General features: G+C 40.9%; 3 protein-coding genes across 5 annotated transcripts in view; all 3 read left to right on the forward strand.

The window, feature by feature from the left end:
- The first annotated feature begins 169 nt into the window (after window positions 1-169).
- Window positions 170-9,504, forward strand: foi (solute carrier family 39 fear-of-intimacy). 2 transcript variants are annotated; one of them, XM_017170924.3, is made up of 6 exons: window positions 170-605; window positions 6,073-6,663; window positions 6,738-7,092; window positions 7,158-7,327; window positions 7,410-8,417; window positions 8,478-9,504. In XM_017170924.3, exons 2-6 carry the CDS (start codon window positions 6,229-6,231, stop codon window positions 8,649-8,651), a joined length of 2,142 nt encoding a protein of 713 aa, XP_017026413.1. In that variant the 5' UTR covers window positions 170-605; window positions 6,073-6,228; the 3' UTR covers window positions 8,652-9,504. The 2 variants fall into 2 exon arrangements, with proteins under 2 accessions (XP_017026413.1, XP_017026414.1); XM_017170925.3 differs by lacking the exon at window positions 170-605 and adding an exon at window positions 4,114-4,200.
- An 891-nt stretch (window positions 9,505-10,395) lies between these two features.
- On the forward strand, window positions 10,396-13,837 carry ergic53 (protein ERGIC-53). The gene is made up of 5 exons (XM_017170937.3): window positions 10,396-10,628; window positions 10,847-11,565; window positions 11,684-12,159; window positions 12,732-12,857; window positions 12,919-13,837. The coding sequence occupies exons 1-5, from the start codon at window positions 10,445-10,447 to the stop codon at window positions 12,953-12,955; spliced, it is 1,542 nt and encodes a 513-aa protein (XP_017026426.1). The 5' UTR covers window positions 10,396-10,444; the 3' UTR covers window positions 12,956-13,837.
- Window positions 13,838-23,146: 9,309 nt separating this feature from the next.
- The window catches only part of rhea (Talin_middle and talin-RS domain-containing protein rhea), a 33,119-nt gene continuing 31,735 nt past the window's right edge, over window positions 23,147-24,530 (forward strand). For both annotated transcript variants that reach the window (XM_017170834.3, XM_017170838.3), the window contains exon 1: window positions 23,147-23,268. The gene's annotated coding sequence lies outside the window, so the exon portion shown is untranslated. The remainder of the gene's footprint in view (window positions 23,269-24,530) is intronic.

The raw sequence follows: 24,530 nt of genomic DNA on the forward strand, positions 1-24,530 counted from the left end.
AAGTTCTTTCTGTGTAAATTAATTTTTTCGTAATAATTACTGTGTCATACGGCCATAAACTGTAGTTCGATGGCTTGGAACCTATCGGTATGTAAAAGTATCGAATTAAAAAATACCAAAAAGTCGTTTGAAATCCCGTGAACGGCCAGTCTAACCGCACCACCTATCGATAGCCTGCTATTATTATAAAAAAAAATTTGTTAAGTTGCGGATTTTTTGTGTTGGCGGTGCGTGCGAAAGTGAGATGGCAGCGGCGGCATATGTTTAACCCCCCTCGTGTACGGAGAATGTTTACAGTTGGCCCGCCCCTTGCGTAATTGTGGCCGTGTTGGTATTGGTGGCGTCCGACGTCTGCAGTCCGTGCGAATTTTGCCGCTCCGCTCCGGATTTCTGTGTTAATCTGTTAATCTGAAACGTAATTGACATTCGGCGCTATCGCGACCGCGCCTCTAATTCACGCCCACCGCATTGGCTCCATACGGTTGTGCAGTCCGCCGGAGCAGCAGCATCATCCATCCCATCCCCGCGCTTCACCAACTCTGTGAATTGATAAATACAGCCGTGTGCGTGTGTGTGATGTGCTAAACAGTCCGGTAAATCCACGGGTGAGTTAGAAGTCGCTATATTAATTACTGACGTTCGTGATAGTTTTGGATTAAGTATTGGAAATGCATGCGACGGGCCCCCCATCCGCCCCCTGCCCCTTATGCCGCCCACTCGTGTTATATTTATAGCGGTAAATTTCCATGTGCGAGTGATTTTGACACCCGCTCACACACACACACTCAGGCAGGGCAACATGCACACGTAACTACACAAGCATTCAGCACGTTTTTATGCTATTTTAGAGCATACATACTCATACTCAATGAACATTTTTGATACATAATTTAGCACAAATTCGAATGTTATTTCCACTCGCTATCATTGGAAGCCTAATTACGCAAAATCAGAGGATTTGGTAGCACATAGTGGTGGTCCAGTGGCGCGGTTATCGGAGCTATTTTCGGAAGAGGGGTCAAAACTGTTTTCAGCCAAATATAGGAAGCCAATTGAGAGCAAGGCTGTTTTAAGGTAGTCTTATAGTTTTTGATTAGTTTTATTCTTACAAGAATTATTTATAAATATTTTGTGATGAATAATTTATGAAATTCTTTCGAAAATGATCGAGATATAAATCCTTTTTTATATAGATTACCAGGGAGCTTAGAAAGGAAAACCAGCCCCTCTCGTTGAAGCCGCCACTGTTATCGCCACTGACCCATATATCAACATGTGTTTCTTTCGCACTTTTGGCTGCTCTTCACGTTGTTATTTTCAGACGTGTGGGAGGCGGCGGGCGGTGAATCATAGATAATGCTGCTGACTGGCAGAAGTATCCTTATCGGCCGGCAAATTCTACATTGACCACACACCGCCGAATCAATTATTCATGAGGCACTGCAATTTGCAATGCACTATGTCCACTTGCCGAGTGCAATATGCAATTACAAACGGATTGCAACCTGGCGCCGTAACCAGAGATGATGATATACGGAAAACAAACAATTCTTTAGTTTACTACGATACGACTACTATCGTTCCAATGCCCCCGAATGAATTATTTATCGCCTATGGCCAGCCCTTCAACATCAGTTATGTGTCAGTCGCGTTGCCCGCGCTGTCGCATATTAAAATCCCGAGTCAAGCCACGTAATTCAGCAGTCGGTGAGCGTGGCAAGGTCAGAGCCTCGTCCCGGAGTCGATCAGATCCGTAACGCTCCGACGTGATCGACCTCTGCAAAGTCGGGGTTCAAGCGCGGAAGCGCTGAGCATTTAACCCTCCAGAACGGGGCTTCCATGTGGTAGTCACATGGCCTAGGGTCTTAGTCTTTTCGTATCTCTCGAAAAACAAAACTTTACTGAAATTTCACATTAAGCTTTGGGCCAGCGATTACCTGGCTCACCGAAAATGAACAAAGATAATGCAAAAATATGTGCGTGCTAGCGTTCCTTTTACGGATACATAAATATATATGTACGTTTGTAAGTAGTCGGTATCTTTCGCAGGTTGTTTGACTGGAGTTCTCAACATGAAATTCACAGGTAAAAGATAAATTGCTTGGCAGGTAGCGAGTATATCTTGAGTGTAGATGTCTGTGTGAAATTTAAGGCCGACGCAGTAAAGATTGCGTCAGCCCAAGGTACATAAGGGTATATACATAAATCGTATGAGGAGCTTAGCGAGCCACTTTTTAGGTCGTTAAATGGAGATAATATGTGATATTTAATAGTGTCGAGTCAGGACCCTAGAGGTTCCCAAGGTTCCAAACGTGGAGATATCATGTTTAATTTGATTAGATGACTCATCACTATGAACCCATTTATCATTTGTACTTTGAGCGATCGCCTGCGAAATGCTATGATGCGAGCATGGCTTGCTAAAATTTGATAGAATAAACAATCGAGATATCACGTGAAATTTATTTCAATTTATTGACTCATTTAGCCCATTTATCACTTGTCTTCTGTTTCGTATAGAAGATATCATGCGAAATTTGATTATGCCGACTACTTCTTATGCGAAATGGGTTCACTGAAAATTGAGTTCATTCCACGCCACGCGCAACTTGATTTCGCAGAATAAACATTATGTTGACTGAACTGGAGATTTCATGTGAAATACAATTATGGTGACTCAGCATTGAGTTTCTAGAGTACATACTCATGTTGTATGTTTGAATTTCACAATTTTGCACAATAAGGGCTGTGCCTGAAATTCAATGCTGGAGATATCAGGGGAATTTGTATACTGCAAGCTAAACTTTTTTGTGAAATGGGTTCTTGGAAATTTGAGTTCACTCAATTTCAGTCTCAGCGAAAACGCCATATTAAGATTGATTATGCCAACTATTCCCAAATGGGTTCTAACAAATATAAAATAATTCACTTAATATCGATAACAGAAAAATGCCTTAAGGACCTACATTTTACAGAACGAACCCGAGATACCATGTAAAATACAATAATATTGAGTCACCTAAGATTTCCCTAGAATATTCTGGCATTTTACCAGACGAGGTAGCACCTGAAATTTAAACCTGTTGATATTATGCGTACCATTATATATCTGTCCAAGAATCGAGGCAGAAGATTTCAGAGTTTACATAAGGGATTAAATTTCAGTCTAGGAGAATAAGATCTTATGCGAAAAACATTTCCATTCCCTCAGCATTAAGCCTGAGGCAATAAACAGTTGTGTTACTGATTGTTTAGGCTGGGGGATACTACGTGAAATATAGGCTTGCTAACTCGGCGAAATCTATTTCAGTTGCGTTGAGTCAGAAAAAGGTATTCGACAAGCCAGAAAAAATTAGTTTTTAATAGAAAATAGTTTACATTTTTACAAAGTTCAGTAGCTTTAGTGTTTGAATTATTTATTTTTATGTGTCATGGTTTTTATATATATTTATTCTATGTATACATATGTGTGTGTATTTTTAACATCAGCTGCTAAAGCTTATAATCAAGTATGTATATGTAATGATTGCTCAATACAAATAACCATAGCATAGGGTATTTCCTAGGAATTGATAACAATATGTTGTTTATATTTAAAAAAAATTATAAGAAAAGTATTTGTATTTGTTTGTTAATTATAAATATACAAAGAACAGGCTTATTGCGATTCTCAAAGCTGTAGAGAATATCGTAGTTATGGAAATTGGTGGGTTTAAGAATTACAATTTAATATGAGCGTACTTATAATTAACATATATATAATTCTATTTATGAAAAACTAATATCCGGAGCTAACTTTAAATGTGTCGAATATATTCCAATTTAAATTTGAACTTAAAGTTACATGGATCTTTACAAAGAACTCAAGAAAAGTGCAACTAAAAGAACAAATTCTAAGTGTTGGCATCGCTTGTTTCTGGCCATGGTCCGCGATCAGCCACGCCCTCGATGTGGGCACGCTTTAATGTGTCTACATAGCGATATAAGATGTTTGTAACATGTATACAGACGTAGACGTATGTATGTACATACATATTTATGTACCGTCAATCAACCAACTATGAAACTGGCTTATAAATCGAACCGCAAGCGACGCGCGCCGCTCAGTTGCGAATCGTGTGCAAAGCTCGCCAGTGGTTCGTATCGTGGATCGGTTCGGGGCAGTGTCATATCTCACGTGAAAAGGGTTCTTCGAACAGGGTACGACCTCAATCAGTGCTATTTATACGTTTTACAAAACATTTATAATCAATGAAAGTGAATTTAATTGATGCCTGCTCCTCCTCCATTTGAGTTTAGTGACAAGTTTAGCATTGGGGGCGACATAAAACCGAACTCGTTAAACATTTTTCTCCCAGTGATTTCATTAAAATCACGCGAACAGAATTTAAATGAGGCTTGATTACAAACAACAAAGTATAAAAAGAGATAACAAAAACTAAAATACGAATGAAAGCAGTCAGTCAGTCAGTCAATGGCGGCAGCACTTGACCAATTGACTCAGTTTGCGGGATTGATTGGGAATATTTGCCGATGAATTGGGCCTGATCTGATTTAGGGAATATAAATTTGGAAAATGCCCAATAAAAATTGCAGGCGAATAATAATCAGAAGTTGCCTCGCTGATTGATTTTTATTGCCGCGCAGCGATGTCAGTTAATTTCCTCAACAAGTGCAAAGCCAACCTCAACCTTTGACACTCAACCCCTGTTCACCTTGAGGAGCGATGGCGACGCGTGTCCTTCTCAATGCCACGGCACGGGTGCAATGACAGCCGCCCACTTCCTGCGACCTTGACGCTACGCTCCTTCCTTTACCTTGCCTTCCCGACTTTCCCGCCTTTATGCAAACCAACAATGACGTTTCTATTATTATTGTGCTTGGCTTTCGCTTTTATTAAGTCGATAACCGAACACCTAACCAACCCAACCGCCCACGACTAGTACTTGCCAGTGTCGTAAATTTTCGCCAAAGTTTTATCAATAAATTGGATTTCAATGCAGGACCGTTGAACTAACTGCCCAAGTTTGTGGCATTAATGCGCAATTGCAAAATTGTCTGAGTCCCAAGCGCGCCCACTCTAGCAACAACAAGTAGTTAGAGCCACCACTATCCTCTCATCGGATAACAATAACAAAGTAATTTTCAGTTTGTGGTGGGAAATTGCAGCTATTTTCTTGCTGAAATCTTTTGGCGCGTGCCATTCGCCGTCACCGCGTCGAAGAAGCCGCATGGAATCGCTGGCGACTTTAGCTCCCAACCGGGAGCCGAAACTAGTTAACCACCGTTAGTTGATTGTAGTAAAGATGTTAGAGTTATGTAACTACTATCTATCTATTAGAGAAATGACTGTTGATAATCAGATAGATAAAGCGAAATGTGATTGTAAACTTTGTGTGATTTGAAAAGTAAAATGATTTGATAAGACAAAGGAATGTTAAGGCAAGACGGTTTTAGGAAATTTAACAAATTGATAAAAGTCTAAAGTCTTCAAAGTGGATTTAATTGCAGTGATCCTTCTACAAATAATACGATTTTAATAATTAAATATTACAAAAATTGAAGATAAAAGCTAATTAATCTTTGCTTTAAACTTTTTCGATTGCTCTTGGTAATTAATGTATGAAATGATCTATATCCCCCTTGCCAAAAACAGAACATGTCTTTGTTTACCACTCGCAAGCAAATGCAGCGAAACTCCCCATTTATGGCGATCTTGGGCCACCTGAATCCACTCTGCTGTTCTGTGCTTGTGGTCTGCGGTCGCTGGGCTCTATATTTGGAGGTGTCGATCCGATCCACCAACGAACGATCTTGAACTTCCGCTTTGGTTCGCTGACTATTTTGGTTATGCAATGGGTATGGGTATGGGTAACTGGCTTTTGTAAGTGCCTCACAGCGGAACGCGGGCCCAGTGAGTGTGGGATGTGGGATGTTGACGAGGTTCTGACAGTGGAGCGCTCCATAAGCCATTTTTAATCAGATCAGACTTGTATGTGTTGGTGTTCTCACTGTACTTGTACTTGTTTTCATTATTTAATAATACCCGCTGAATTTGTTGATCCATTTCAGATCCATATAGGCGCGCAAATTGAAGACTAACTGACTGGCGGATATATAATGATCGCTGGACAGTAAAAGCCCGAAACTACGAGAGAGTCTGAGAGAGAGTTCTTACCTTAGTCGAAGGAGTGCAAGTGGAAGCAGCGGAAGCAGACGCGTTGGAAGATGGCGCGTCACATTATGGCTGTTTGTGTGGTGTGCCTGCTCTGCGCACACCGCCTGCACTGCCAGGATCATGTCGAGAGCCTCTTGGGCCCGGCCATGGTGATGGTGCACAGTGAAGAGCTGCCGCTAAATGCCAGAGTCTACAAGAGCCCGAGTCCCTCCAGTGAAACCACCGATCGGCGGCAGCAACGTTCCGTTGCTGGCGACGACGACACCCTCAACTACAGCATCAGCCCGCCCTCGAGGAGACAAAAGCGCCACGCTGGCCACGACCATGGCCATGGCGATTCCGACTCCCGCCTCCCGCAGCTTACCCAGTACTATCTGGAGAAGCTGATGGTCCAGAGCAAGGAAATGGACAGCAGCGGCTTCGAAGGTCTACTCCAGCAGCTCAGTCTCCCATCGCTGGTCAGTGGAGTGGGAACAGAAGGAACTGTAAGTTGGCCTCTCTTCTGGGAATTCCTATTAATCGAACTTAATTGTAATCACTCTTTTTATTCCATCCACAGTGCGTGCCAGCTAGTCGCCTTGTGCACCATGTCCAGCCTCACGATCACCATCATGACCACGACGAGGACGAGGAGGATCACGAACATGAGCAGCAGCTAAACAACTGCACGTTAAACAATAATGGCAGCAACTCCAATGTCGCATGCACATCCCTGCTTAACAACCACACCCACCCGCTTGGCGAGAAGGCCCAGAACTTTACGCTCAGCGAAAAGGATCTCCTGCACCTGTGCCCCGTTCTCCTGCATGAGCTGAAATCGCAGAGCGGCGGCTGTATAGAGCCGGCGGTTCTCTTCGACATCGACACAACGGAAAAGCTGCTGGAATCTGAGAAGGACAAGGACATCTTCTACGGTGAGTTCGATGCCATCTTTTTTTACTTAGCATTAAATATATATCCCAATTTTTTTTTTTTGCAGTGTGGGTCTATGCCTTCATTTCGGTGTTTGCCTGCGGCCTACTCGGCCTGGTAGGAGTGGCCATAATACCGTTTATGGGCTCCAGGTACTACAAGTACATAATCCAGTATCTGGTGTCACTGGCCGTGGGTACGATGACCGGCGATGCCCTGCTGCACTTGCTGCCCCATGTGAGTAGAGATAATTCCCTCCCCCCGGCTTTCCCTAGACACTCATGACTAACGTTAAATTCCTTTTTCTTTTTGCTGATAGTCACTGGCAGGCCAGGATGAACGGGGCATGATCATGAAGGGGCTGGGCTGCCTGGCCGGCATCATCTTCTTTTACGTCACAGAGCACGCGCTCACCATGATCTCGGAGTGGCGCAAGAGCGTTGAGAAGAAGGAGACGAAGAAGCCGTCACGGGCAAAGGTGATGCGGGATCCCGACTCTTCGGTAAACAACTCGGTGGCCGGGGACAAGATCTGCAAGCAGAAGTACAGTTCGTATCCATACTGCTACGACGAGATCACCATGAACAACAAGCAGAGCGAGTGGATGCATTTGCCCGGCGATGGCGTGAGCACGACGGCAGGTGCCGGCGGAGATGCTGCCTCCGCTTCGGAGCTCCGCAACGGTGTGGTCGATCATGACGGCTCCGGCGACATGGCCGCCGCCGCCGAGTCCCTGCTCTCCACGCTGCACTCGAACTGCGTGGAGATGAACCACCACAATCACAAGCACAACAGCCACCAGCAGCAGGAGGGGCAGGACAACAACACCATCGTGACCGATCTGGACGGTAATGCAGTGTATGCTACGAACAGCGCCAAGGAGACGGACGGGCGGAACGATCATGTGACTGTGATACTGCGGGAACACGAGTCCTCTCACCATGGCCATAGCCATCGCCACGGACACGTCCACTCGCCGCCGGAAACGCTGAGCGCCGTTGCCTGGATGATAATTATGGGCGACGGGCTGCACAACTTCACTGACGGAATGGCCATAGGCGCAGCCTTTGCTGAGAACATAGCCGGTGGCTTCTCCACCTCGTTGGCTGTATTCTGCCACGAGCTACCGCACGAGCTGGGCGACTTTGCCATCCTGATGAAGGCCGGCATGTCCGTGAAGTCGGCCGTCTACTACAACTTGTTAACAGGCGTCCTCAGCTTTATCGGCATGATCTTCGGCATTGCCTTTGGCCAGTCGCAGGACGTCGCCCAATGGATGTTTGCCGTGGCAGCGGGTCTGTTCATCTACATTGCCCTGGTCGACATGGTAAGTGGTTGGAGCAGTTCTTTAGCAATAGATTTTAACTTTTTCTGGTTCATCTTGCAGATGCCCGAGATCTCGGCCTCGCACAAGTCGCTGGGCCAGTTTCTGCTGCAGATTTTGGGCATGCTGAGCGGAGTGGGGATAATGCTACTGATTGCCCTCTACGAGGGCGATCTGATGAGCGTGTTCGGCACTACGGGAACGGCCGGAGCTGGATCTTACCAGCACGCGCATTGATCGCACACACACACAACTGAAATTGTAACCAACTGCAGCGAATCTTGTAGATTGTATTATGTGAATTGCAGCGAATCTTGCATATTGACTGCATTTCTTTCCGCCAGGCCGTCACAGGACCCCTTGAATTATTATTATTTTTTGTATAATTTGATTATATTGTTGTTCACCTTAGTCCACAGAGTTAAAGGCCACACAGACACACAGCCCTGGCGCCTATTTGCAAACGCATTTGTTATCCAGTTTATGAAACACACAGACACAACTACAAAACTCGTTTTCGTTCCTAATTTTTTGCAACACTGAACTGCGTTCGAATCGATTTATACCCGCGATTAAATGTAAGATTGCCTAGGATATAAAGTGATCTTGGAATTGGAAGACACCAATCCAAATGGATGCCGAAAAACAAACAATAACAGAGAATGGAGTGTATGAATGACCGGATTTGGAAGCCCGGTCAAGGTATCCGGTAATTACTGATCTTGTATACACACTGAAAGCAGAACCTAACAATTACGGTATATACATATATTGTAGAATATGTATACAAATATAGTTTTTGTAATTTGTAGTTTAGGTGCGCGCACGATTACTTTATGCGAGTTTAACATTCGAAAAAAGCCAATAGCTGAGACAGATGTCTTGTCCCCACTGTTATGATTTCTGACAGTACTTAACGACTTCAAAGAACTATCCATAAAAAACCATTTAAGCTTAATTTATTATCGTATTTGTAATGAATTGAAAAGATTATTGAACTGCACGCACGCCCATGCATCATTTAATTATTCGCTACGCCATGTAGCCCCTTCGTTTAATTATGATTTTGTAATAAACAAGCTAAAACCCATTCAGTTGACTTGTATTCTTTATTTTGAGTTATTTTCCCTCTTAGTTTGCGCACACACAACTAACACACGAAAGTGATTGTGATTTAAAAAGGAGTAAAGTAACTAAAAACAGATTTGTAAAATGCTGCGACTTGAGAAGGAGGATGCAAAGAACACTTGACACTGGCACTCGGATCTGCACACGAAGCTATCACTTAAACTGAGCCACTAACAATATTTTATAAAGCCCACACTATATTGTATATGCTACTGAGGCAGTAAAACCTATTATAATGCTAGCTGTAAGCTCTACGACAACTACAAACAGGAAATGAAGGAAAATTGAAAACGAAAAACCCAAAAATTTAGAAGTAACATATACACACTGTGCTAAAGGAACTTTGGAGAAACGGATGGAATACTACTACTTTGGTGATATCACGCAAAAGGCAATTGAAACAACTAACGAAATAATTTTACAATAAATGTATTGATAAACATGTATGGATATGATATGTATGTAAGTCGTGTAAGTGTGCACCAGCTCACATAATGACGCGTATTTTGCTACAGTTTTGTTTATTTTGTAACGGAACGTAAACACTTTTTAAATTTTCCAAAATAAATGTTTTTCCACCTCAACGTCATTAAAAAAACGTATTTTTCTAGATTATACCGCAAAAAAAGGAATCTAAAGCTATATAAACTACATATTGCTTTAAAAGACAATTGATGGGTTTCAAAACTAATATTTTTTACAATTACCTGCATATTTGGAGTTCGGCTAATTTTAAATGAAAACTCTAAAAAATACTGCGTAGTGGAAACGTTGTATATCAGTGGTATTTTTCAGTAACAAACAAATGCTACATTCTAGTATACATCCCTTGGCCGGTTGGTATATTTCATCGGAGAGGACGCGGTCACACTGCCGCGCAGTTGTCGAATTAAAATTTTGAGATGCTGCCAACATTTTGCAAATTCCTGGCCATTTTCTGCATCCTGGCGTGGCAGACCCATGCGACTGGCAACCTGAGTCCCGGGGCGGTCGGCGTCCACCGTCGCTTCGAGTACAAGTACTCGTTCAAGCCGCCATACCTGGCCCAAAAGGACGGCACCGTGCCGTTCTGGGAGTACGGGGGAAGTAAGTAGACGCGGCGCAGCTCCACGTCAGTTGTTTTGGCCCACTCGCTGCCGCTGGCCGGCCGCGAGTGCGAGCGAGATGGCGCGCGTCGGCGGCGACCCAGCAGCAAAGTGTACACGCAGGCACTTTGTTTGGGTTTTAATTTTAGCCACGATTCATGGTGTTGCCACAACTTGTTGCTCATCAGGCTGATGGTGTCCGTTCCCGTTCCTTTGCAGATGCCATCGCCAGCTCGGAGAGTGTGCGCGTGGCGCCGTCGCTGCGCTCGCAGAAGGGCGCCATCTGGACAAAATCGCAGACGAACTTCGACTGGTGGGACGTGGAGATTGTCTTCCGGGTGACAGGCCGTGGCAGGATCGGAGCCGATGGCCTGGCCTTCTGGTACACCACGGAGAAGGGTGACTACAATGGGCCGGTGTTTGGTTCTTCGGACCGCTGGAACGGCCTGGCTATCATCTTCGATTCGTTCGACAACGACAACAAGCACAACAATCCCTACATCAGCGCCGTGCTGAACGACGGAACCAAGCTGTACGACCACGCCAATGATGGCACCACCCAGCTGCTGAGCGGCTGTCTGCGCGATTTCCGCAACAAGCCCTTCCCGACGCGAGCGCGCATCGAGTACTACAACAACGTGCTCACCGTGCTCATCCACAACGGAATGACCAACAACAACGACGACTACGAGCTGTGTCTGCGCGCCGACGGCGTTAATCTGCCCAAGAACGGCTACTTCGGCATCTCGGCTGCCACCGGGGGCTTGGCCGACGATCACGATGTTTTCCACTTCCTGACCACGTCGCTGCACGCCGCCGGCCAGCTGCAGGAGCCGCCCAAGGTGGACAACCAGGAGAAGCTGACGCAGGAGTACAAGGAGTACCAGGACAAGCTGGAGAAACAGAAGCAGGAGTACAAGAAGGAGCATCCGGACGAGGTGAGCGGTGCTGTTGTTGTTGGCTGCCACGACGACACCAACACTGATAGAGCACAGGCCAGCTAGACGGCTTATCGGCGCCACCGAGATAATCGTCACTAATCGAATTCACTTACAGCACAAAGACGACGAGGATTGGGAGGAGTTCTACGAGTCGGAGAACCAGCGAGAGCTGCGTCAGATCTGGCAGGGTCAGAGTCAGATTGCCGATCATCTGCGCGAGCTGTCACGCAAGGTGGACGAGATCATTGGCCGCCAGGAGACCACCTTGTCGCTTGTCTCACGCAATACTGGACAGGCTGTGCCGCAGGCGCCCGCTGCTGGCGGAGTGCAGCAACAGTTGCCAGTAGGAGCCGTCAGCAGGAGCGATGTGGATCTGCTGCTTACCAACCAGAATGTGCTGCTCTCTTCGATCCGCGAGATACGCCAGCTGGTGGGCGATATCAATGTGCGCACTGATAACATTCAAACGAATCAGAAGCACGCGCCCACAGCCCAAATCCAGTCCACCGGCTATGATGTGCAAACGCTCATAGCCGAGATGCGTGACGGCATGAACCAGGTCAAGCAGGGCATCACCCACGTGGGCCAGAGGTAAGGAATACAATAAAGTGTTTGGTTTAAAATTATAGTTTAGCTTTAAACTTTCTTATACAAGTTTTCAATAGATACTTTTTTGCAGTTTTTTTTATTAAGTTTTAGCTGCAGAATTCGAGTACACACTGTATATATTTTATATTAAATTATTTTGAGTATTCCTCGACGAACAATAACACAATTACTATTTAAACAGATTATAAATAACTTATAATTCCTTACGTAATATAATTAAGACACAAATCATTATCAGTTGCAGGAATTTCACTAATATTAGCTTAATCTTATGGCTTATTAGCTTATATTCATAGAAATTAATACTGAATCTAATTATAGTTTATATTCATTATTCTTTACCCATAATTTTTTAATTATAAAAGATTTTCTCTAACTCCGAATCTTCAAATGATCAGGATGTATTATATTTACGAGAGATCTTTATAGTTTCAACCTCAAATTTCCTGTTTTATATATTAAAAGTATATCTAAAAACAGTCAAAATTATATCTTAAAAGCTTTTTTTATATATTTCAAATATCTATAACAATTTTCTCCGCTTTACTTTACAGGTTGGGAGCGCCACAGGGCGCAGCGCAGGTGGCCAATTGTCCCACTGGCAACTGTGTGGGCGTTACTTTGTTCCTAAGCGTGACCGTGGTGCAATTGCTGCTAGTATTCATCTACAACATCTTCAAGTGAGTAGCCGCCACAGATTTCTTTTTGACTTACCTAATATTTAATATCCTTCCATTGCAGAAACCGCAGCGAAGCACAGGCGAAAAAGTTCTATTAGGCCAGAGGAAAAGCGTAGTTCGGGGATCGTAGCCAGGAACAAGCAAGCACACAAACATACACCACAACAAAACATCCACACACCTGACACTAGGCAGCAACTAGTTTAGATGAAATGAAGGATTAAGACTACTGCGTAGCATGTGTACACCGATGGTTTTTCTTATCGACGCTTTGCTTGATCAGTCAGATCCCGAGTCTAAATTGAATTCGTTACTTAATTAAATGAAAGCACAAGAAACAAGAAATTTGAACAATGAATAGGCCTCATGACAATGCCACGCAATACAAAGGAGAAATGATGCAAAGCCACAAGACAAACTTCCCTCTAGTAATAGCCAGAAGATGTTTTTTTATCGTTGTAGAAAGTCATGTTTAAAGTTTCACTCCATTCTCTCAACTCTGCATATCAGCAGACATATTTCTATATACAAACAAGGGAAAACATAATTCCACCCAAAAAAAGAAAAAAAACTAAACATAAAAAGCGTAAAACAAAATACAAATGTGAAAATTCCGTAAATATAGTAAATTTTCTATAATAAAACGTATACCTTAGGGTTGATTGAACTGAAATTGGCAACAGAAATAGAAATCTTTACATTTTCACGCGCTATTTCGACTCCCAACAGAATGCCCTTAGCCAGCTTTTGTTGTTATTTAGCCTGAAAGTGAATTTATGTAAGAATTTTGATCGAGGATGGAACTCTGTCTCACTAGGTTTTTGTTCGATGCAAGGAGGTTTTTATACTGAATAATCTTAATATACCTACTGATAAATTATAAAACAATTGAAGCGAAGTGTGTTTTTATATATATGTTGTCCATTCCAGTCTCGATAGAACTGTTTAAACTGAAAATAAAAATCAATTTATAGAAAAAAGTCTTCTCTCTCTTTAACTGTCCAACTTTATCGTCTTCTTTCTTCATTTTTATTTTTATCATCCGCCCGCTTCGAGGAAAAATTATTTTTGCTGAAAAAGTTTATTTCTCCAAAAGTCCTCGTAAGCATAAACTAGACTCCCTGTCAGTTGTGCTCCCATCCTTTCGCCCATGACAATGCGGCAAAAATGGCGCCACTTGGTCGGGAGGAGTTGGGTGAAAATCTGGTGAACTTTGGCCATAAAATGTAACTGCCATTGGTGGCATTGTGGGCAAGTAGTCTCTGTGGTTTGGGCGTCCCCCACCCCGTGTGCTGAAGCTTGAAAAAAACCCAGGAAAACCCAGCCAAAGATAAATGGACAGAAGCCAACGGCAGTCGCGGCCCACGTTATAAATTCACTCCGGCAGCGGGGAATGGGTTACGTGCGGGGTTTGAGGTACTCAGCTCTAGTGTGTGGTTGGATGGTAGCTCCGCTTATGTAATCCGGCTTCCTATATACTTGGCACTGCGCAGGAGCACGACTCCGCAAAGACCAGCCATTGGGATGGGGACTTGAACGGCTATTAACTTTTTATAACAGCCAATCGGCAGGCGGCTCGCAAACACACAGAAAATGGTTTCTTTTAAGAGGGTTTCGCAGCGGGAACAAGGATGATGCACTGCCAAAAAATTAAAGGGTAAATTTGTTGTTATCCAAGTTTATTTTTTACTTTTTGATTTAGGTTTAGGTATTTAAATGTATTCAGGTGTTAAATAATCATATCTATAGAATCTGGATTAAAAGAAGTGTTAAATTATAAAAATTCAACTGCTTAAGGTCTTATACATTAAACGTATTGATTTTTTTTAATATTCGACCAATCTATTATAATTTTCTGTCATTATTTAAAGTTTGTAAGCTGCTTTATCATATTCTCAAAAACTTTTTATTTATTATTAAAACTTAATTTGCTTTTGATTTTTTCCTATCGCTTCTAGTTGAAGGCTTATATATTTTGGCACTAGTCACGTGTTTTCAGCAAAGTTCTATAAATCAAATAATATTTATTTCAATATTTAAAGGGTTTAAAATTCTATGAAATTCTTAGAAACTTTACTTAAAGCTAATAAGCTAATAAATAGATAATGGATATATCAGAGAATTTATTTATTTATCAGTATATTTGCAAAAATTCAGGACTTATGTCAATAAATGTTTATTATATTACTTATTTATTATATCAGTTAAATTATATTAAATGTAAGATTACTCTAGGAGATTCCATTTTATAACATGCTGGATTATGTCTGTGACAAATATATTTAAAATAACTTATACTTCCAACATTTATGATCCTAAGCTGTGCCACATCCTTTCCAATCCATTTACCCAAGTAGATCAATTGCTTCCACCCGAACCCGATCAATTTAGTGGCGTTTTAAAAGGATAACCCAAAACTTTAATAATCCATATTGCATATTTACACATCTGTGGAGTTTCAGAGCTCACCACAATCCATTAGGAAATGAAATTCATAAGTCCCCGCACCGCTTTCCAATCTGCAGGACCGACAGTTTGCAACATTTGCCAAACGTTTGCGAAAAACAGGGGACATAAAATCAAAGTCAAAGTATGTAGTTGCGATGTAACGGGGTGGATCTGGATTGGGCTGGATGTATCAGTGTGTTGACAAATCCCCCGCCACGTCCTTGCATAGAGGAGGAGCAGCAGCGGCAGCGTGACAAATGTTGCGCAAACAAATGGATTACATTGCCATGGGTAGTCCCCGCCAGCCACCCAGCCAACCAAATATCTCGGAATGAATCATAAATTTCCATAACTGTCATCCGATCTGGGCAGATTTCTTCTCCTCGTCAGTTGCCAACTGAAGAAAGGAAATTAGCAGTCGCGGGATTACAAAACAAACATTGTTGCTAAGCCGAAAATTGAATTTCGCTTCGTAATTTGCTAATGACCTGAACAGAGCTTAAAGGGATTCAATTGAAAATAAGAAGGATTCATTTAGTTTCGCCTTTAAGTAATAAACTTTGTGAAATTCTTAATATTTATGTATAAAATATAATTCAATTGATTATAACAAATAAATTGAATTTTTTGTTTCATCATTTTATTAGGAAGTTCATTGGGAATTTGTACATCAAAAAGAGCTTTCCTTTGCAATATTTTAATATGTTTCGATTTATCTCTTTTCTTTTTATTACAGTTTGAAGTTTTTTATGAGATCTTGGAACTTTTATTACTGATTTAATCGTTGATATTTGTATTTGTTAAATCCAGTTAAATTATGAACTTTTATTGTTTCTCCTTATATAAAAAAGTTCAATCAATTCAAGTTCAATCAATCAATATATGTACATATATGTTACGTTCTCATTCGTAAATTTCTACTTATGAACAGTTTATTATTTATAAATTTTCTTTTAATAATTAACTTTCACAGTTGGATTACTTTTAAACAAAGATCGCAAATAAAAGTTCTGTAAAATAAAACATGTAAAACAAAGAATTGAGCTGGAAAGATGAAAAATTTAGGTATACCATATTTTTTGAAAGAGTTTTCAACCCATTTTTATTTCACAATTCACACTTATTTTTAAATTTTTATAAAAAGTTGTTGTTGTTTTTATATTTGTATATACAAGTTTAGTTATAACTGTTATTTTCAATTTCAATTAAAAAAAAAAACAATTGAAAATAAATATTATTCTCAAATTTTTACTTAAAAAATTGAAAATAACAGTTATTTATCTATTTTTATTTAAAAATTTGAAAATAAAAAGTGAATCGTAAGAACTTTTCAATGGAGCGGTATATCTTAAAGATTGGCATATATAATCAATCTACGCTTTAATACCTTTAGTACACATTTTTAGAATTAAAAATAAAAGTTATTATACTTTTATATAAAAATAAAAAAATAAAAACAATTATTCTTTAACTTATTTATAAAAGCTGAATAAGAAGAATTAAATTCAATTTTGTTCCTTTATGATATGAAAATAAATTATTTTATGATATTTATTGTAAAAATTATAACTGTTACTATCCTTGCTTTTAAGACAGTCTTATTTGAATACATAGGCAAACATGCCTGTTACTTGAAGTTATCAATGGAGTATATGATTTTGGTGGTAAATTGTTACTGTTGAGTATAATGCAGGGTATTGTTATTGTTTATTTATAATCATATATACATTCTTTAATAAAAAATCGTAGATAAATATATAAAGTGCACTCATTAGTGGATTGTTATAGGGTAAATAAGTGTCATTTTATTACTTCTATATTTACTATTTTTGTTTATTAATTAATTACCTTTAAGAGGTGTTGTGCATTTATGAGTCTTTCTTCAACATCATAACTAAAAGAATGTTTCATGTATAAATATAAATAAAAAGACTCGTTGGCGAACCATTGTTGTTGAAATCATAATTGAAACATCAAATACCTAACACCCTTTAATTTCTTTTATGAATTTAATTTGCTCATTAAACTGTTTTCCTTTAAGTTAGTTATTATACATTTAAGACATACTGTATAATACATATTAAGATCCTATTTTCTGAACTGATCAATCGGATATTGTTCCATCTGCCTTAAATGGAATTTTTTAATTTCCATAGGAAAATTTCCTCCTTCTCATATCGGAGGACAATGGGAAAACTGCTCGTCGAATGCTGCTGGATGTTTGTGCAACTGCTTTAGTTTCTCGAGGCCATTAAGTCGCGGGTCGGCGAATGACAAAGGATAGTCCATTAGACACAAGTCACAATTCCATTGAACAGAGGCCTCACCCCATTTATTGGCCTGCATCCTGCACTCGGCTTCTCCAGCACCCTTTGTGAATGTTTCTGCCAGTGAAACCAGAACAAAACTCGGGGCCTGGATAATATTTTGCGCTTTTTGGTATGACGAATCCACATGTCACACACGAATCGAATGGAGGACGGAGAACTAAGGAGCAGCCCCTGCCCCTCATCCGTTTAGCGGGCAATCAAGCGTGTAGGGCAATTCAATAAGCCTGGAATGGGATGGGATGGGATGGAGTTCGCATTGGAGAACTTTATCAACACCCATGTCGGCATTAGTTTTGTTTACAAACTTTCCGTTGCCTTTTTGACAGTTCGCCGGGGTGGTGGTGGACTTTGCCAATCCTGCGATCCGGAGTCACTTTTCCCCCCACTCCCTCGGTCACATTTCCCGGGGGTGGATTTTTGCGGGGATTTTTATTTATGAGCACTTAAATCGAAGCGCAATCTGAAATTGCACACTGCACATCTACATAAATATGCAATTGCGGGCATGTGAGAAAGTTGCCCCGCTGATAAATGATGAAAAAATTATAAATAAATACGGGATACAACATGACATGTCTGCCCCCGACTCCAATGTTGTTACAGGCGCATCCCTTCCATGTCACCCCATCGCGGTCGCTCCTTATAGATGACAGTTCCCGATAATGGTGACATCAATTTGAAACTCAATTGAGCTCGCTCGGGAATCTCCTCCTTGATAAATGCTGTGCTATCAGCGCCGTTTATCGTGGACGGGAACTGGGTGCGACAAGTCAGCGGATTGGAAACGGAATCGGACAGCCAACCCCCCAAGGTAATGGGTTCTATCTCTGGCTAGAATCCCTCTGCTCTTACTGCTGCTCCTGCTCATTCTAGGGCTCGTCCTGGTCTTCATCTCTGGGGCGTTGCGAGCAGTTTACATGTTTAATGCTCGCTTAATTGCTGACCCAGCCAGCGGGGCAGATCCCTCATTTCGGATAAGAAATCGTCTTCGTAATAGTGACATGTCAGCGGTAAGGAAAAAGTGAGCTCTTTTGGGGAAAAATTAAGTGAACACAATTAATTTGGCTTTTGTCAACTTCTCAAATGTAACTTGGTATTGAATAAGGCGTATTTTAAAAAGTTTCCATGTCATCTTAAAAGTGTAATTAATTTTGAGATATAAACTAAAACTATATACAAATGTTTAACGTTGTCAAAATAGCTTAAGTGAAAGTATATAAAATTATTATCAATGTTGTACATTGGTTTCAAAATAAAAATACCTATTTCATTAATGAAGAATAAGTATTTCTAATTCTGTTTAAAAAATCCAAATGAAAAATGTTTCGAAACTACCCTAAAATGAATACTATTATTTAATAATATTTTATATATATTTAACATGAACATTAAGCTTTACTTATAGCTTCACAACAGCTGAACATTTTTGATTTATCCGAGGTCATAGCTCGGATATAAAAATAGCTTTAAGAAATTATTGAAATTCAATAGGGATTTCAATTAAATTTAGGCAATAAAAATTTTAATGCCTTCAGCTAGGATATGTCAATAAACGGGAACTTTTAACACACGTCCACTGGGCGGACCACCTCCACTTGACACCCCTGACTCCAAGCTGGATGCAATCCCAACCTCAACATGGCTATTAGGACATGTCGGAGCAGGGCATCGCCTGGATAAATAGACTGTTGAGTCATTAAACAATTTACGCAGCCATAAATTTACGCAATTTACTTAGTGCGCCAACACACACACACACATCCCGCAGGATGCCGAGTGTCCTGGACAGGGCAATAAAAAATACCCCTGTTCGGCCAGGCTCTGGGATCGAGAAACATTAACACATCTGGCCAGTGCCGGCCCGTCGCGTCGTCCGCCTGAGCGATTAACTTTTTGCATCCTTCACGCTTCGCTGGCCGAGTTAACCCGGCATCATCATGAGCATCTCCATCATAATCTTCGTCCTGGATGGAGCAAGGACATGGCCCACGCGCCGCTTGTTTGCATTTTTATTGCCCCACGCTGCGATGCCGGATGCGGATTTTCAGGATTGCCGCCGCTGCCTGAAATTTTAATGAAATCGTCATCAATTAAAATCTGCTCTCTTCCATGACCATGCCCCCAGACGCCAGTGACAGTGACAATGGCGATGACACGGCACAACATCCACGGCCAGCTTAGAGTTTCACTGCTAAAAAAATTAATGGTCGGTAGGGATTTTAAATCTATTTAGATCACAATTTGTTTGATATAATTTATCTTTATTGAATTTACGTTTAATTGAATTAAATATTTTTGTTTACTTATTCGTTATTTAATTATTCAAAATTTAGGTTTTTCATAGGCTAAAAAAAAGGATTTAAATACCAAATGGTCAGCTTATAGAAAATAAAAATAGTCTTTTATTTGGCGTTGTTTTTTCATCATAAATACTTACAGAAATTAAACTATTTATGAAAAATAAAACAATACACACAATAAAAAATATGTCCTACCCTTAAATAATTCTGAATTAATAACAGTACGATTTCAATGGGACTACAATTTTTTCCTGTGCATTCTCCTTAAAATTATTCTCATCTTTTTACGACCGAGACGTCCATCCGGGCACTTCCACGGGCTTAGCTCCGTCCCGGATTGGTTATGAGTTCCTTCGGCGCATAACTCGCCGCACTCGTGCCTGGGATCGGGCTCAGCTATAAAAATAATTTGTGGCCAAAAAAAACCCCTCCCCACGCTCCGATCTCGAGCTCATCCTCAGCTTCATCCGCACTCGAGTCCAAGGGGTAAGCAGAGCAGAGCCAGAGGATGAGCGTGCTGCCTGGGGACGCGACGGACGGCTGCCGGCAATTTGTAGTCGTTTGCTTGTTTTTCCAGCCTCGCCCTAATGGGTTTTCATAAATTTTTATTGTTCTCAATATAAGTTTTATTCTCGCCTCGTTTTTTGTAGTTGTTGCCCGCATGCAAATGTCATTTCAAGGGCTTCCACGGTCGAATTAGTGGGGAATTTGTCGAGGGACATTAAAACAAAATTCACACATTTTGGGTGAAAATAAAGAAGTTATGCAATATTAATAGAATAAATCGAAATGGCAAGTACTTGTTTGGTCCTGGGAAATGTCTAAAGGAGAAAAACTAATTGTTAAATTTTATATTATTGCAATAAATTTATGTGCACTGAGGAATTAACGCAATTATCGAGATATTATTTCGAATTGCACAATTTTGTCTCTGCTATAATTTTAAATATTTGGAAATACATTTAGTCTGCAAAAATAAAACAAAATTTGGTTAAACAGCAGAGTTTCATTAAATACAGATTTTTTATGCATTAAGATAATTCATGTAAATGTAAAATAATGCTTGTTAGCGAGTTAAAAATAAAGGAATATATTTAGGAATACACCAAGACCTAATGATATTTTGTAATATTACATAATTTCTATAATAAGTAAACGGTTTAATAGAACATTATTTCATATTCATTATAATACTACAAACCCTCAAATAACTTAAATATGAATTATAAAATGCTTAATGTGATTATAGTCTCGATAAATCTTGGAAGCTTAGGTATAATTCAAATGTTTAAAGTGATTTTAAATATCATCTCTAAATTTATTCTAGCAATTGTTCATAAAATCAAATAAAATATGATTCAAATTTTAAATAATAATTGAAATATGTGCCTCTACATTTTTTCTAAAAGTTGACAATAAAAACAAATAATAAATGATTGATTTAACCCAACTTGCTCTCAGCTATAGTGATATTTTTCCTCTATTTAATATGAAAATCACTTGAAAGAAAACTAGTCTGTTCCATAAGTTATCCGCCTTCCTTATCACAATTTTTCAAGGCATTATGAGCTCCAGTTTTTCAAGTTTCTGTGACACACAAAATATGATATTTATTAATTATAATTTCAGCATTTTATTAGTCTCCAAAGGGTCTGCAACGAGAGAGTTAGAAACTGGAAAAACTATCAACCCAATTGGATGGTAATAAATCTTGGACAGAGGCGCAAAAACCCTCTAAATTTTGGTTGATAAAATGCCGAAATTATCGCAGCCCGGGACATGATGTATGGCCACTCGACGGGCTTAACCCATTAGCCAACCGGAAGATCGCTCAATTAGCGCAGCTCCGCGCCGGTCAGTCGTCCCAAGTGGGTCACTCGAGGAAAGGATTTGCGAGTCGGGTTTTTATTTTCCACACACACCAGTCCGTGGCTTGAGCCCCTTTCTGTTGTGTTGGGCCAACAAAGTGACATAAATCTTGGCGAGCGCCGGGCAGAAATTCAGCCGGAACTAAAGCAATGACGCAGCAGGAGCGGGACACATGTCCAGTCATAACAGGCGTGTGTGAGTGCGAGTGTGCCGGAGCAGTTCCGAGATTTATCGACACCCGAGGAGGGGTGGGTATCCGCATCCTGTACAACACATCTAATCCACGTATCTGCGTATCTACGTATCTAGTCGCACTCCGGTTCGCGGGACATCGATGCCGGATGCATCGAGCGACAGGCGTTCGATTGAAATTAATTGAATTTGCGACCAAGCCCAGAACTTGACTTCATTTCAAGCAGCGAAACTTCCAAGCAAGGCGAGTGTCTACACACGGAGAAAATATTGTTTGAATTAATTTGTATCTATAATTATGAGGAAAAATATTTTAGAGCTCATAAAAAACTGTAAAACTTATGGGAGGTGTTGGAAGATTGTTCATTTGCTTTGGAATGGATGGAAATCTAAAATGGTATGAAGAAATAGTATTTCAAAATGTCAGTTATTTCTTATAAATAACATAAAACATTTCGCCGAGTGTAGCAGGCAGAGGGAGGAGCGTGGACGCTTGTTTCCTGTTTATGCTCGAGATGTTTTGCAGCATAAATTACGCTCGCATATATGTATGTATGATATCCTTGACAAGTCAAGGAAAAGGAGAAATGAGAAAGAAAAAACAGGAACATTAAATTTATTTTTATTTGCAACCCCAGTGAAAGCGGGCCCCCAAAGTCGCGCTATATGCGGTCCGCTGACTTTGCCAAAGTCATGAATTTCCTCGCTTATTTTTATGATTTCTTTTCCCGTCGAGCTGCTCGGCTAGTTTCGGTCCCTTAAGAGGGTTGCAAGCCGTTCACTTGGCTGCCGCCCAATCTCGCCCAGAGAATCAAAGCGGAAGCGATGATCGTTGGAAGACAGTCAGGAAGGGCAGACAAATTTATCAAGTTTGTGCGGGGGCGAGTCTTATGCAACCTTAAAATCTACATTAATCAAAGTTGGACTGCGGGATATTGAGATTTGTAACTTTAAGCTGTGCTTTAGTAAGACAAATTTGGTTTGCTTCAATTTAAATTTGGCGCCCTAGCCACCCGCATTTGGCTGACCAGTTCTGCTAGCGCACTGTTAACTTAACAGTCTGTCGAACCGATAACCCAATTTTACATACCCTCTACCCCATTGCTACATTTGACACTGTAAGTTAACATCTGAGCCAAATTGTCCTCTGGTAACACTAAAATTTGATGTTGTTCAAAAAAAAAAAAAAAACAAAAACGGAATACGACATATTTTGTGTTAGTTTTATTTACGATTTTAGCACTCTTTAAGCCCGTCCTGCCGTGTGTTTCCGTAAGTTTTCAATAGTTTAATAGCCGTGGCATCTGGCAAATATTCGGGCCAAGCCCCAAAAGCTGAAAAAGTGGCCAAACAGAGCTGGTGGAGATTCAGCTGCGGCCTGGCCAACAAGAACGGGCGTATTTTGTGTTTGTTGTTGTTGCCGCCGAGTGGGTGCTTCTCCCGGGGTGGAGTCGCCATATCCCCCCCTGGTGCTCCCGCTTGGGGCTCCCTGCAGACCTCCGTGGGGCGCTGCTGCACCATGGTCACGCGAATTCCGCCCTTTTCCGAGTGGTCATCATCCAAGTGTTTCGGTAACAGCGCCCGCATGTGTGTGTGTGTGCGTGTGACTCGCCGTGTTTGTGTTTGTATGTTTTGCCTACGTTTTATGCTAATTAAAGTGCAACTTTTTTTAGCCACAGCGAGAACAGCGGAATATACATAATTGAATTAACGTGGGGCAGCCGAAGAGCTAAGGGAGGCAGGGGGCAGAGTGCCACAACATGCGGCGCATTATCGGCGCAGCAGTTGGTTTCGTCTGACGGCTCTTTATCGCCGCTGATTGAACCATTCGAGGGAGTGGATTCCATTCCGTTCCAGCCGCGATAAGATAGCCCCGGCTCCCGGTTCGCAGCAAGCAGTTGGATTGGATTCGCAAATTGCCTTCAATTTTCAAGTTAATTGTGGAGTTGACTCGGCAGAGTCCCAGCAACCCCTAGGAGCCGCTACCAGATCCCACAGATCCCAGATCCGAGACTCGTGCGGGCGTCCCGCTGCGGCTCACAAAAAGATTTTACTCTCTCTCCAGAGACTCTGCGTCGATAATTGGGCCTAATTGAAGTCAACAGTTCATTTGTTTACGCACACTTTTCAGTCGATTGCAGGGAATGAGTTATAATTTATAACTTTTAGATATTTCCTACAAAGGGAACTGCACTTCTAAGAGAGAAGGGTGACGATGTGGAGGCCTTGATGAGTTATAATTAATAATTTAACTTGACAAACTTTCATTAGTCACAACATTTCTGAAATTCTAAAATTAAATGGGAAATTATGAGTTATTTACTTACATTTTATTAGATTGAAAGAATGAGTTGTAATTTATGACTTATAAATAAGTTAACGTGTTTCTGAAATAGGAGGCAGTTTAAAATTAAACTTATCAGAAGTCTCTAAAAGTGAAACCAGTTTGTGTTTCCAGTTTATAAAAATGTTACTAATAATAACCTAAAGTCGTAGTATTTTTGTGCTTCAAGTTTTATATCTTTAGGAATTCG

Source organism: Drosophila kikkawai, chromosome 3L, assembly GCF_030179895.1.
Source record: "Drosophila kikkawai strain 14028-0561.14 chromosome 3L, DkikHiC1v2, whole genome shotgun sequence".
Taxonomy (NCBI): domain Eukaryota; kingdom Metazoa; phylum Arthropoda; class Insecta; order Diptera; family Drosophilidae; genus Drosophila; species Drosophila kikkawai.